Source organism: Nicotiana tomentosiformis, chromosome 1 (genome assembly GCF_000390325.3).
Source record: "Nicotiana tomentosiformis chromosome 1, ASM39032v3, whole genome shotgun sequence".
In the NCBI taxonomy this organism is placed as follows: Eukaryota; Viridiplantae; Streptophyta; class Magnoliopsida; order Solanales; family Solanaceae; genus Nicotiana; species Nicotiana tomentosiformis.
Genome location: NC_090812.1, coordinates 58844030 through 58859324, shown reverse-complemented (window position 1 = coordinate 58859324; position 15295 = coordinate 58844030). Strand labels below are relative to the sequence as shown.

The 15295-nt window shown below is 33.1% G+C and overlaps 1 protein-coding gene and 1 pseudogene across 1 annotated transcript; both read right to left on the bottom strand.

Moving 5' to 3' along the window:
* Positions 1 to 107: 107 nt before the first annotated feature.
* Positions 108 to 3385, bottom strand: LOC104103039 (terpineol synthase, chloroplastic-like). The gene is made up of 7 exons (XM_018773115.3): positions 3052 to 3385; positions 2690 to 2948; positions 1737 to 2094; positions 1435 to 1653; positions 1198 to 1336; positions 846 to 1094; positions 108 to 648 (listed from the first exon to the last, which is right to left on the bottom strand). The coding sequence occupies exons 1-7, from the start codon at positions 3229 to 3231 to the stop codon at positions 349 to 351; spliced, it is 1704 nt and encodes a 567-aa protein (XP_018628631.2). The 5' UTR covers positions 3232 to 3385; the 3' UTR covers positions 108 to 348.
* A 4719-nt stretch (positions 3386 to 8104) lies between these two features.
* Positions 8105 to 12653, bottom strand: LOC104103041 (terpineol synthase, chloroplastic-like; annotated as a pseudogene).
* Between the last annotated feature and the right edge of the window lie 2642 nt (positions 12654 to 15295).

Sequence of the window (15295 nt, the reverse complement as noted above, 5' to 3'; positions counted from 1 at the left end):
GTTATTTCGTTTCTGGGCAAAGTCCAATACGACGTTAGGTAATAGATGAGCCAAGTAACTTTTTTCTTCGAGTCGATACTTATAAAGAACCAAGTAAGGCTATCAGATTCCAAAATTTGGCACTGTATTTGACGTATAGCTTAACATGCATATCAACTGCTCAATCATATACAGGTACGATGATGGGAAATTGTTGAAGTAAAAAATGCCATATTACTAGTTATTTGTAATTTTTTTTTTAGCAATGCATCGTGTAACATGCATTTGAACTCACTAAATGTAGATCTCCTGGATTATATCGTAGTTAACCATAGGTGAGTCTCGTTTTTGCTGTCAACGAAAAGGACTTCAAGCTGGAGGAATAGATTCAAAGAGCAATGCCATGATGTGATTTTTTGTCTCAGAATTATGGCCGCCATGTCCATCACCATGTTGATACATGCATTGTGCCATTCTTGCTAGGTTCATAGCACTCCAAATAAACATCTTAGGGAAGGGGTGTGCTGCTACATTATGAGCTTCGTTCAATTTCTTCCACGTCTCACTAATCAAAAGCCTAATATGTTGATGAGCATCTTCTTCAGAAACTTTTTTTTCGTTCATGTAACATTGTATTGATTTGGGTACATCACCCCTTTTCAACTCTTCCTACATTAAGCAATAGAAAAAGCACTGTTGGTAAATCGTCGCCATCTATATAAAACAGCAGGCAACTGTACTTAATAAGTGAATTGCTAATCTGAAAAATAAGGCAGATAACCTTCTATAACAGATCAAACTTACATTGATAGTGTAAAACTTATTTTATGTTATACATTCAAAAATTAAAGGAGAGTTTTACGTACCGATGATGTTCCTAAATCATTCGCGAGCCGCAAAATCAAGGCTGACCAACGAATTATGTCATGGTAATTCTTTAAGTAATGCAAATCCTCCTTGTTTACAGGGTTAGCAATGAGGAAATAGGCATGTACTAATATTACTGGAGCTGATATCGAAATCCAGGCATTGTCCATGTATTCTTCCATGGTTGGGATATACTGGCTAAAGTACCACTTTGCTTCTCTTAAGTAGGATTTGCACAAATCTCTCCACTGTAAATTAATACCATGGCGTAGTATTCTTAACATTGACTCATAAGGTACTAATACATATCAAGAAAGGGAAACATTTCAGAAAGATAAAAGAACAAATTACCGCATTTCTTAGATAGGGTACAATGAGAATGCGTTGCTCTTCAAAAGCATCACAAGCCACTTCATTAATAAAGTTGTCAAGTGTAAAATAACACAACTTCATATTGTCTGGGAGGTTATCCAACTCGTCGATATTCCATCTAAATTTTTTATTACAAGCTATAAAAATTAGCTAGAAATTAATAATGTTTAAACAAATTTTAACATTAATTAGAAGTACGTACGAGGTATTAATTACCTTTGAATGGCATCAGTGAAGCATTGTAGTTCATCCAAAGTACCAAAAACATCATATACATCGTCTATTGTGGTTACTAAAGCATTTACCTTTGTGGCAATTCTTCTGAAGTATCCATATTTAGGAAGGAAATTTACTCCGATTGTCCAAAAGAAATTCTCCACTAATCTATCCCTAGCAAATGGCAGATTCTCTGCTAAGCCTGTTTCTTTCCACCACCTATTTTTCATATGTAATGAATTAGAATTTAAACATGACAATGAAAAGGCAAAGTCCCGTTTAATTTCCAGTGAAGTTATTACCTTGCCACATATTTTAGGTCTTCAATATGAGCTGCTTGAACAACGTTGAAGTCAAGGATAGCCAGCTCAAGCAATAAAGGAATCATGTCTTGTCTTTTCTTGTAAAAATTGATGAACCACCTTGCCTCTAATCTCAACATCTTCCAATGCAATGGAAGTTCCAAAGCATGGTGCACTAATTCAGCCACATTTTGGTCAATATTTTTATTTTCCAAATATTCTCTTAGTTGTTTTTCACTCCAATTTCTTGTTTGCTCCAATTCACTCTCACCTTCTGTTGCAAGAAAAGAAGCTTCATACAAATATTGCATCCCCTTCGTATCCTCAGTGTGAGTTTCACTAAGACCATCAAATATTTCTGCAACCAAAAACCATATATTGTATAGTATTATATGATTCGATCCTCAAGAATGGAGAAACTCCTATCTCCTTTTAGCATCCATACGTGGCATGAATGAAAATTAGCGACCCATTGGGTCTGAAATATCAGATGCATAAAGCGCCCTTTTTGTTAGCGGTGCCATATTTATATAAGTAAATAAAAAGTAGTATTATTTAATATTATTTTTTCACAAGTTGAAAGCCTTGCCCCAATGGTTTAGTTGAATATTATTGCAAAGGATGTGTATGTTTAATTCTCCATAGTCTCAATTTTTTTACAAAATTCTAGCTCAAACATCTTCAAAAAAATAAAGTGTCTAGGTCCAGATTTGAACATACGACCTTTACAAGCACAAATACAAGCTTGACCAGAGGATTAGGAAGTACTTTCAGGAAGCCATGTCATTACTATATATACTTCATTTTTGCAGAATATTAGTAAAATATTTAATATTTTTTTCCGGCAAAACAGTGTCGGATGACACCGCTTCTGCCCATACGTGAATCCGGATTAGACAGATAAGTGAGTTTCGACTACAAAATGCATAAAGGAAAAAAGCGATGTATAGCACCTTGTGAAACGTTAAATCCGTGTTGTCTCAAGAGCCTAAATGAAAGGGCTTTAGCATACAAATCTCCGTTGCTTTTGCTACTTTTGTCACATACGTAATTCAGAATGCTGTATATTTCATCCTCAAAGTTATAGGATAATCCAAGTCTTTGCAAAAGATCGATAATCTCTAACTGGTCCAATGGCTTCATGTTACGATCACTAAGCATAATCTTGACTTCCATCTTCAGCTCATCGCGTCGTCTGATGAATTTCTCTCCCTACATATTCCATACATTTAAGTAGCATTTCGCATGAGAGGAAAAGAAGAAGAAGATAAAGATATTATATAGAATAATTAATACAGCTTATAATAATACGTACTGAATATTGATTCTTCAATGATTGAATTTGAGTATACTCCCAAATAGAAGGCTGATAATTTCCAGATCGTCTAAGAGGGGCAGCTTGAGCATTAGAAATGCAGGATTTTGGAACCTGTAATGTCCAAATTAAAAATGGTTTGCTAATAATTGATGCAGAGATGATTGTCGCCATTGCCATTTCCAGTTATGTAAAACGGTCGTTTAATTATAAGTGTATGAGCTTAGCACTTAATATAATTAGCTTTAACTTCCTTTTTAGTTACACGTGTCTTTGCAAGATATATATATTGTTGGGAAAAATAACATCCCAGCCAGGAATAAATAACAATAATACAAAAAAGTAACAACGATACCAGATCTTCTAACGGGTAAAATATAATACCCGAATAGAACAGTATAATACCTCTATAATATTAGAACTTAATAGTATTAAGAGATTACTACAGTTTCAAAAAAAAAATAATATTCGTTGCCGTAGCAAACCTCACTCTCACGAACTACAATGTTTCTCTCGTATTGGTGTACTTAAAATAAAGAACATAGACTTCTATTCATAGCAAGCCTCGCCGTCCAAATAATCAATCGAATTTGGTTTTACGAAATCAGATTTGCCCTTTTCAGAATAAGATTTGGCTCTTTCTATTTGCATATGCAAATTGCACGCCTACCATTGCCACTCTTTCTTCCAATCACATTTGTTTTTCTTTTTATTTATTTTATTTTATTATTTAGGTCCCATATATATTTACTACTATTAATAAGAAGGAATCGAGAGGAGCTTCTGGTCAATGTGCATTGACTAGAAAACCAATACATTCCAATATTATCCTTTGTTTGTCCAAATACGTTTTCGTAAATATTACCACTTTTTAGGACTTTAAAAATCCACAAAAGCTGCTGATGTCATGGGTATGCGTGGAAGAACGAAAGCCACACAAAAATTTAACTCCAGTCAACTACCTATATGAGCCTGCGTATTCAGTGCACATGTGCAAGTGAAGGGTCCACCCTGCCATGTTTTGCTACTCCCTCTGCTTCAATTTATGTGAACCTGTTTTATTGAGTTTGAAGTTTAAGAAAAAATAAATTTTTTTAAAATTTGTGGTCCTAAACAAGTTAAAAAGGGCCCCAAAGTATTTGTGTGGTTATAAAAGCTTCTCATTAAGGGTAGAGTTATAAGTTTAAGCAAAATTATTTCTAAATTTAAAAAGATGTCATTCTTTTTAGAACAGACCAAAAAGGAAATAGATTCACATAAATTGAAACGGAGGAGTATTCACTATTAGAAGTTACACTCCCTATAAATAATAACTAATGCTCTTACGATTAATGATAACTGTAGTATCATGTCATGATTTAGTTCAAAACGTTAATACTAATGGTACAATATTAATTATTGCAATATAGCACTATTTTCATGTAATTAAACTGCATTTTGTTACATAATATAATGGATTTTTCAATGTTTTATAACAAATTCAGTTTTTTAAAGCAAACTACGGATTCATCAAAAGAAAAAAGAATAATTTTTAAAAAATGATATGCACAAATTCTAATATCTTATTCAGTTAAATAACATTATGGGTTTTTTTGGAAGGAAAAAAGAAAAATTAGAGGAAATGATTTATACAAATTCAAAAAAATATCATATCTTTTTGGAATAAACCAAAATTACAAAAGGAATTTGTGATTAATTTGTTCACAAAGTTCGCTACACTACATGTCTTGAGGATGTTAATGGACAACGAATTACTGTAAGTTGTAACGGTACAATAATAATAATAATAAAAAGTTTACATCAAATTCATTTTTGTTAATATATCGTTAGTATGGTATTAGCGACATACATAAACTGTTTGGAGTTCATATAGTGATACTTGAAATCAAATGGTTAAGTCCGGCGTAGAGTTAATTCTTATTAAATAAATATGTATGTGAAATTTCAATCTTAAAATATGTTACTTAAATATGTTAATTATGTAAACATAAATGCTCTTTGTAAAATAATTGGAGTAATACACTTAAAAAATATTTTTATAATCACACGTTGGCCCTGTGATTTATATATAAAAGTAAAGAGAAGCATAATATTAACTACTATAACAAAGCAGAATACAAATTATTTACAAAAGGCTAATCCTTAAATATAACTGCGTCATTTCAAACCAAAAAATTGAATTACTTTTATTAATTATTAATTCGGCTATTCTCATTTAGAATTTTTTTTTGCTCCGACTTAATTTTAAATATTAATATAAATTTATATTTTTGTATATATAACAGAAAGAGTAATATGATTAGGAAATAACACGGACTCAAATTAAAACTCGCGATATTATTGTTCAAACTTTAATACTTTATTAACTTCATGATATTTGAATGTCAAGTAAATATTTCAAAGTGCAATTGCTCAAACAAGTGTCTTAATTCAAGCACTTAATGAGAAAAGTCTATATAAAGAAAGAGCAAAATTGGTACTCCTTAATTTAGACATATTTGTTTCTATATTTTTAGGTCCACTTCTAATGTACCACATGTTTTTCCTTAATGCTAAAAGTAGGCATCTCATATTATTTAAAACTATTAACAAATAAAATATCAACGAAGAAAGTGTAAATTCTTTAGTTATTCATAAATTGACGAGGTTTAAATAAATTAGTAACTTTTTTTTCTTAACTTTAACGCACGAAAAAACTATCAAAATGTGATGCCTATGAATTTTTGTGCTACCAACAAGTCTACTTATTATTTTGCTAAAACAAACTTCATTGTAAATTTCATGTTACAATATGAGGAAAAAACAACACACAAACACAAAGAAAAAATAAGTTAATGAAATATTGGAACCTTTTTTTATCTTTTTCCTTTGATGTTTAATTCCCACAAAATAAATTTAAAACGCTTAGCTCGGAAATTCAATAGTTTTTATTGAACAAAGCTGCGTATAAAATTTTCATCTTTAAATGTATTATTTAAATTAACATGAATGATTTACAGAGCTTTTGCATCTATACCCGGTTTTGAGATCACAATTGAACCTATACACACTTTGCAAAAATATTTGTAAGCCTACCCACTTAACGATCAACTTCAGACTTATCGGATCTGAAGTTAAGAAAAAATTAGTGTGAAGTGAAAAAATTTAGTTCATATGCACTTAAGGCCAAATTGGTTTGAAGTGCAATCAATGGTTTCATGCACTTAAGGTCAATAAGTCTGAAGTGAAAAATTGCACGTCAGATGCACTTAAGGCCAAAAGATCTAAAGTGCAATAAATGTTTTGCTACACTTAAGGCCAATAAGATTAAAGTGAAAAATTACACTTCAGATGCACTTACGGCCAAGTAGGTTTGAAATGTTACTAATGGTTACATGCACTTAAGGCCAATAAGTCTGAAATAAAAATTACACTTTAGATGCACTTAAAACCAAAAAGTCTGAAATGCAACAAACATATTCCTACACTTAAGGCCAATAAGTCTGAAGTAAAAAATTACACTTCAGACTCACTTAAGGCCAAAAGGTCTAAAGTGCAACTAATATTTTTATGCACTTAAGGTCAAATAGGACTGAAGTGCAAATTGCCCAGAAACAAAAATTTGTCCTTCGAATTTTAACGACCCAATATACGATTTAATACTTAAATCTACTCCAAATGAGCTCAAATTTGAAACATAACCTTCAAATATCATCAAGAACAAACTCCAATCATCAATTTGTCAAAATAACAATAAATCTAATGAACCCATTTTGTAATTAAGAAGAAGAAGAAGAAGAAGAAGAAACCCTAAGCAATAGTAAAAAATAATGCGCCACAACATCTCACCACTGTAAAATATCATAAATTACCTTAAAATATGTTCACAAACACCATATAAAATCACTGTCACCCGAAGAAGAAGAAGAAGAAGAAAGAGGAGAAAAAAGCCTGAAGTTGTTTAAACAGTGGATACAAGTTAATTTTTTTTTAAAAAAGTGGATACAATTTTTTTTTACATGATTTACAAAATAATTAAAGTAATACAATTAAGGAATTATTTTTGTAATTAAATGTTGGGCGCATGCTCAGCATGGGCCATCTTTCATCTAGTATATATAGAAGTAGTATTGCCTAACTTCTACTTTTCAAGTAACTTGTAGAAGTTTTAGATTTTATCTAGGCATGATGATTTAGTTTGCGTATGATATTAAAGTCTGATTAGATTTGATGTCTTATCTGGAAAGAAAAGAACACAGCAAAATCTCAAGGAAAAAGACCTATTAATATGTTAGCACTAAATCAACTACTCATGTTTCACATGAATATGAATGTATAGTTGAATAGCAAGGGGCGGATGCAGCTACAAGTTATCGGATTCAACTAAATCCAGTATTTTTGAGTTTCGAAGCAAGGTATAAACATTTACTAAAATTACAATAAATAATAGATATAAATCTATAATTTTAAAAATATAATGATTTCAATATTAATAATTTAAAGTTGAATACATAGAACTTAAATCTTTAATCCGCCTAATTCAGATGGACTTCACAAATCTGTCTTGAATTCCATTTATAACTGTATCTCCACAACCACCATCTTGTCACAACTATTTTATATATTTTTCTTGTTAAAAAAAAAGAATTATAATGCCACCGGCAAATTATGCTGCAGAAATTATTTGACGCAGACAGCAGTCTATAAAAATGAGTAAAATTTAACTCTATGGATTTAACTTACATACATGGACACTGTAAAAATTTTCTTGCAAAATCAGTAAAATTTAATATGTTATAGCAAATTATTTGACTTATTTTCAGTTAGTAATTCCACTTATTATGGTAAATATACCTACCGAGAAACCAAGTTTACTCAAGACGCTGCCATCTCACTTGTCAGTCAAGTAAATTGTTATATTGTTGTCATGTTGTTTAGGTGATGAAAGTCGCAAAGAATATCCATTGGAGCAAAAATAATTACTGAAAGAAGTTGTTGGAATGAATAATACACCAATTGAGAACAACAAGAGCTATTGACAAGGCAAAATAATACTATAGAAAAATTGGAAATATGACAAAAGATGAAGTATTCTATCAAGATTATCATAGCTCAACTTCAAAAGTACATGACTTTTAATCCAAAATGAATCTGGCAATCACATCTAAACCACATTTGTCGACGTCTAATTTTCAATGCTTCAAAGTTCAAACAGTCTGTGATTTAAAGTTGCAATTGTTTTTACCTAATTCGTAGTTAAGACACTATAGAATTGTGATAGGCTCAAACAGTAGTTTGGAAATCCGATTTTTGATGTGGGAATTTTGAATTCCATGCCCATCTCCATGCTGGTACATGCAGTGTGATGCTCTAGAAAAATTTAATGCGATTCCAATGAATGTTTCAGAAAATAACAGCTCTTTCCTTTGGTCTTTGTTCATCAGTTCCCACGTCTTCTTTATCAGAATTCTAATTCGTTCTTTTGCCTCTTCTTCGGAAACACCCTTCTCATTCATGTAACATTGAATTGACTTGGAAACATCACCCCTTTTTAACCCTTCCTGAATTAACAAGAACAAAAGAAAAAAAAATGAACCATATTGTGAATTGCTTCACGTATAATCTTCTTGAATCTTACTGTCTCTCCATCCGAATGGACTCTAAATTAAGCTATTTTAAATCATAGTACAAATTTAGGTATAAAAACGTACCGGTGATGTCCCCAAATCATCAAGAAAACGATTAATTACAGCACACCGACGAATTATGTCAGGATATTTGTTTAAGGATTCCAATGCCTCTTTTGTAATTGGATTGGTGACAAAGAAGAATGCATGCACTAGTATCAAAGGAGTTGCAATTGAGATCCATGCATTATCCACGTATTCTTCCAGAGTTGGCTTATACCCTTTGTAGTACCATCTTGCTTCTCGTAAGTAAGCTTTGCATAAATCTGCCCACTAATTAATAAATTGTCTCAAATAATAGTGCAAATAAATGGATTTGGTGTTTAATTTGCGGTTTAGGGGGGAAGGGAGGAGAGGGGGCAGAGGCAAATGTATCATGGGTTTAACAGATTCAACTGAACCCCCAAATATTTTTAGATAGAGCATAAATATATATGTGTGCGCGTGCCAAAAATCACTAACAACAACAACAACATACCCAGTATTATCCCACACTGTGAGGTCTGGGAAGGGTAGTGTGTACTCAGACCTTACCCCTACCTTGTGAGGATAGAGAGGCTGTTTCCAATAGACTCTCGGTTCAGGAAAGTATAAGTACCACATTAATAAAAATATAGACACGAAGGGACAGTACCAAAAAAATATATAAAAGTAGAATAAAAACAACAAGATAGTAAGGTGATCAACAATGAAAGAAAACAACGGTTAGTCATAAAAACCTACTACCAATAAAAGCGAGACTGCGTGCCAATACTAATGTTATGAACACTCTAGACTACCTACTCTACTACCCTAATCCTCGACCTCCATACCTTCCTATCAAGGGTCATGTCCTCGGTCAGCTGAAGCTGCGTCATGTCTTGCCTAATCACCTCTCCCCACCTCTTCTTTGGCCTACCTCTACCTCTCCGTAGGCCCTCCAATGTCAATCTCTCACACCTCCTCACCGGGGTGTCTGTGCTCCTCCTCCTCACATGACCAAATCACCTAAGGCACGCTTCCCGCATCTTGTCCTCAATAGGGGCCACACCCACCTTATCGCGAATAACCTCATTTCTGATCCTATCTAACCTGGTGTGCCCGCACATCCATCTCAACATCCTCATCTCTACTACCTTCATTTTCTGGACATGAGCGATCTTGACTAGCCAACACTCAGCCCCATACAACATCGTTGGTTTGATCATCACTCTGTAGAACTTACCCTTAAGTTTCGGTAGCACCTTCTTGTCACACAAAACACCAGAAGCGAGTTTTCATTTCATCCATCCCGCCCCAATACGACGTGTGACATCTTCATCAATCTCCCCATCTCCTGAATAATAGACCCAAGGTACTTAAAACTACCTCTCCTAGGGATGACCTGCGAGTCCAGTGTCACCTCCCCTTCCTTTGCTCGAGTCTCGCCACTGAACTTACACTCCTAACAATCATTTACACTCCAACAATCACTAACTTTTTAATAAATACTAGTAAATTTCGTACTCCTAGTTTCAGAAGTGAAATGAAATGCTGCCTCGTCGGGGGGGGGGGGGGGGGGGATGGGATTTTGGGAAATGAGAACAGGAGATTGAGAAATTTGTAACTCAAAGAATGAGTTAAAGATTCTAAGTATGAAATGAATTTACTTGTCTTGTAAAGTAGGGTAGGACATTGATCCCTTTCTCTTTGAGAATATCATACGCCATTTCATTGGTACTGTTGATGTTGAAGAGTGCAAGGTAACATATTTTCATATAGTTCGGAAGCTGTCCATTGCTTTTATATCCCATCTGAATTTATATTACAAGAAAGCAAAATTTCACATGTCAGACACAAAACAATATAATAGGGACGATTAAGAAAACTAGCAAAGGGGTTACTTTCTTCTAGTCGTAAATTAAAGACCCGTGTCTTGTTATAATTGCACTTAACAAGTGAAAATTGAAATTTAGAGATGCAATTGGTTCCTTAAAGTTACTGACCTTTCAACAGCATCAGTAAAGATCTCCAACTCATCATCAAGAATGCCATAAACATCATAAATATCATCTAGGACTACAATAAAAGCTATAACCTTTGTCAACATTCTTCTGCAGTAGCTGTATTGAGGCTCAAATAGTAACCCCACTGTCCAAAAGAAAGCCTCCACCACTCTGTCCCTTGAAAATGACAACTTCTCTGCTAAACATGTGCTCTTCCACCACCTTTAATTAATTTATATTCATGAAAATAATTGCTGTATGAGAAAGTTACTGATAATTAATCATAACAATTAAGTGGAATTAGCAACCTGAAAAATAATAAGGTACTATGTATTAGCCCTATATATTATAATAGGTCAAAATTACTGCTAGTATAGCTTAAATCCACAATAAATGATTACGACTAACTCAAACTTCACGCCATGTATCTTGCTTGATCGGTTAAAAACAATGGTCTAAAAATAGGTTAATAAAAGATTATCAACACGAAAGAGGCTTACCTCGATAGAATTCTCAAATCGTGTTGGTGTGCTGCTTGAACAATGTTGAAGTCCAACTTAGCAAGCTCGAGCAAAAGGTGGTTAGCGTTTGTCATTCTCTCGTAAATGCTTAAATACCAATCTGTCTCTAATCTTGGCATCATCCAATACCTAGGAAGTTCCATGGCATGTTGTACTAATGCGACCATTAGGTTGTCTTCATTATCACAATGATTGTCAACATAATTCTTTAGATGTGCCTTCATGAATCTTGTGGCATATTTTAAAGTGGTTTCAGTTTCTGTAGCGAGAAATGAAGCTTCATATAATTGTAACAAACCTTTTGTGTCCTTACAAATACTTTGCTTGAGATTGTCATTTTCGTCCTTGAAGTTGTTGAATATATCTACAACACAAGAAAACATATATCTTAAAGGTTGACATCGATACTCTTTCTTGCATGGTGGCTAGCTCCTCAATTATGTAAAAGAAAATATCTCTTGACGCTTTAATTCATGTGAACTGTTCCTTCTATATAGGTTCAATGTAAATCAGCTCAAAGACAACTCTGGTGTATTCTCAATTTTTTGGGTGTACTTATTCTCATTAACCTACTCTATTTTGATTTTATCTTTAAGTCTAGATCTTGTAAGAAATTGCAGTAATGGACTACCGCAAGTTCTGAGTAAACAAAATATCAGAACATGAAAGAAGTAAGAAATTAGTTTGGCAACGACAGTACCTTGAGAGATATGAAAACCATGTTCTCTCGAGAGTCTAAATTTCAGAGCTGTGGCATATAATGAATCTATTGTGGCTGCATTTAGGTTTATGGTCCTCAAAATTTGCATGATTTCATGCTTGAAGTGGTAACTAACTCCAAGCCTTTGTAAATTATCAATCAACTCCAACTTCTCTAACTCTTGTGATCCCTCAGCCATTATCATCTTCTTCATTTCCTCCTTCAGTTCGTTAAAACGCTTCATATACTTCTCTCCCTACGCAACACATTTACAATTGATGATCAGCTACGTAATCTTTTGAATGATATTACAATGAATTAATTATGCAGATAATTATATTGAATAACATGAATATGTGCTAAACAAATTATTTTACCGCATAATCATTGTGTATGGACTGAATATACTCAAAATCCCACATAGTAGGTTGGTAATTCCCTGAACGTCTAGTGGGATTTTGATCTGAAGATGAAATAGCAGAGTACTGATTAGGTGATGGTTCAGTTTTGGTAGAGAGGCAGCTGGCTTTTGGCTTTCCTCGGCTGAAAGAGGAAATTAAAAAAGTAGATGACGGAGGTCTTTTGGAGGTGGCCATGTGTAGCATCCATACGTTGGTACATATTGCCACGTCCATTATATTGATTCACTTCAATGTGTGGAGAGAATATATTTTTAGCTTAATGTTATCTAAATATATAGATTCATCTTTATAACAGGGAAAAAACTTACACATGCTTTTTGTGTGTCTCTTTATTTTGACACAGCAAATAGATATATAGAACTAAAAATAATAGTAAGTGGACGAGGGAAGTCTCTGTCTTCATAATTATCATGGTACTATAAAAATAAACCTACCCTCTGAGTTTTCTTTCCACATGGAAATCATTTCCAAATCCAAAATATATGTCAAATCCTCAAATATATCTGACTTGTCTTTATCTTTTGGAAATTTCAGGAACATTTAATTGGAGTGATATTTGGGTTATCTATGATGCTTTTTCTTGGACTGTCAAGGCTGGCCAGGAAAATAAGAACTTCCTAGTTCCCTTACTCCCTCTATTTCAATTTATTGCAATTTGACTCGAAAGATATTTAAAAGAATGAAAAACTATTGAAACTTATAATTTTAAGTACATCATCGTGTTGCTATAAAAAATTCTTTGAGTCCATTACTTAAATGGTCACTCAATTATACGAAATTTTCTAGTAAAGTCATCTTTCTTTTGTTTGTAACAGAAAAGTTACTTAACTATGCTTATAGCTAGGGGTGTACAAATAAAACCGACAAACCGGACCAACCCGATAATCCGAGTCAAACCGAGAAATAAAACCTGACTATGATTTTGTTTGATTTTGTTTGGTGTTGGAAAAAAAAAACCCGACCATATTTGGTTTGATTTGGTTTTAACTAAAAAAAGTCAAGCCGAAACTAAACTAACCCGATATTAATTGTATAGAAGTTTTAAATATATTTAATACATAAAAATATTTATGGTAGTGTAGTTTATAAATATTCTTAAGCTTTTTTTATAGTTTTATCTTTTAACGTATTATTTTAAGATTGGACTTATAATTTTTGGATGTTCTAATAAGTTTTATAGTCCATAAATGTTAGTAACTCAAAAAATCCTAAACCAAAATCAAATCAATACTAATGCTAATAAAAGACATTCAATTCAATTGTACTATGAATGAAAATAGTGTTAGATATCTATTTTTTAGTTTTTCCATGTTTAGATAAAATGTATAACTTATTTTTTTTTAGTGGTTAGTCATGTAAATAATAGTACTTATTAGTCATAATTTTAAATTATGTTTGTTTTCATTATGACTAATTAATAATATTTATTTTATGCGATTTTATTATCTTTATTGTCGTCACGACCCAAAATGACACCTGTCGTGATGACGCCTATCTCAGTACTAGACAAGCCGACAACATCAATAATCCATATTTTTTTTAAGTTTGAAAACATATTAATTGAATTTAATAAAAGACCTCACAATTACAGATACAAATACACTCCTAAAATCCGGTGTCACTGAGTACATGAGCATCTATACATTACAAGTCTGGAAAACACGGTATATAATGATCTGAGACAAAATACAATAAACAAGAGGATAGGGAAGGAAAGAAAAGGTCTGCGAAATATGACCACTACCCGTGAATCTCCGAAAAAATCAACTCTGTGAAAGAATCAACACCCCATGTGTCCGAGATCACCTGGATCTGCACACGAAGTGCAGGGTGTAGTATGAGTATAACCAACTCAGGAAGTAACAATAATAAATATGGAACTGAAAGTAGTGACGAGCTTCTCAGCTAAGTCCAAATACAGTACTTTCCAACATAAAAGGGTAGACATGCTTTCAAGTTCAACATTTAAAATTCCATAGTAATTTCATATCAAATTTGACTTTAACAAAAAAAAATATTTTTTTGAAATTTCTAAAATAGTGATATATGACAGCTGAAGTGCAACAATAATGAAATCAATGCATCTTCTCAGGGTAATAGTCACTCAGTCCTCCCATTCACTCCAACCTCACAGTCACTCTTTCCTCACAGTCATTCATTCCTCACAGTCACTCATTCCTCTCAATCACTCAGCATTCGGCACTCGTGTGATGACCCAAAGTGTCATCTTTAAATTTAATAAGTAATTTTGTGTTCTAAGACTCGAAAAAGCACTATTTATTATTCCTCGACTTGCATGCACATTCTGTATAATTTTTCGGAAAGTTTTTATGTGAAAAATGGATTAAAATGTGAGATAGAGCTTTAAAACTCAACTGAGTTGACTTTGGTCAATATTTTGAGCAAACGGACTTGGATCAGTGTTTGACAATTTCGGTAGGTCCGTATCGTGATTTAGGACTTGGGCGTATTCCCGGAATTAAATTCCGAGGTCCTTAGCCCGAGATATAGAATTTTAATGAAAAATTAAAAGTTTGAAAGCTTAATGATTTTTAAGAATTTACTGATGTCAGATTTATTGACACCGGGTCCGTATTTTGATTCCGGAGCCCGGTATAGGTCCACTATAATATTTATCACTTATCTGCCAAAATTGGTGAGAAACAGATTTGATTTGATGTGATTCAGACGTCCGGTTGTGAAAATATAAGTTTTAAAGTTTTCTTGAAAATTTTATTTGATTTGGTGTCCGATTCGTAGTTCTAGGTGTTATTTTGGTGATTTGATCGCGCAAGAAAGTTCGTATGATATTTTAGGACTTGTGTGCATGTTTGGTTTGGAGCTCCAAGGGCCCGGGTGAGTTTCGGATATGCTACAGGTGTTTTGAAACTTTGGAAAAATATGATATTTTCAGTTCTGGTTTCCTTAATCGCGATCGCGTGTCTTCATCCGCGATCGCGAAGGCTTGTTG

What these genes read in the sequence shown, in the direction of transcription:
- LOC104103039 (XM_018773115.3), bottom strand. Translation starts at nt 3,231, where the DNA reads ATGGCAATGGCGACAATCATCTCTGCATCAATTATTAGCAAACCATTT. An exon ending in CATTGAAGAATCAATATTCA is followed by an intron (nt 2,949 to 3,051) that starts GTACGTATTATT and finishes TGGAATATGTAG; the next exon opens with GGAGAGAAATTCATCAGACG. An exon ending in ATGATTTAGGAACATCATCG is followed by an intron (nt 649 to 845) that starts GTACGTAAAACT and finishes TGCTTAATGTAG; the next exon opens with GAAGAGTTGAAAAGGGGTGA.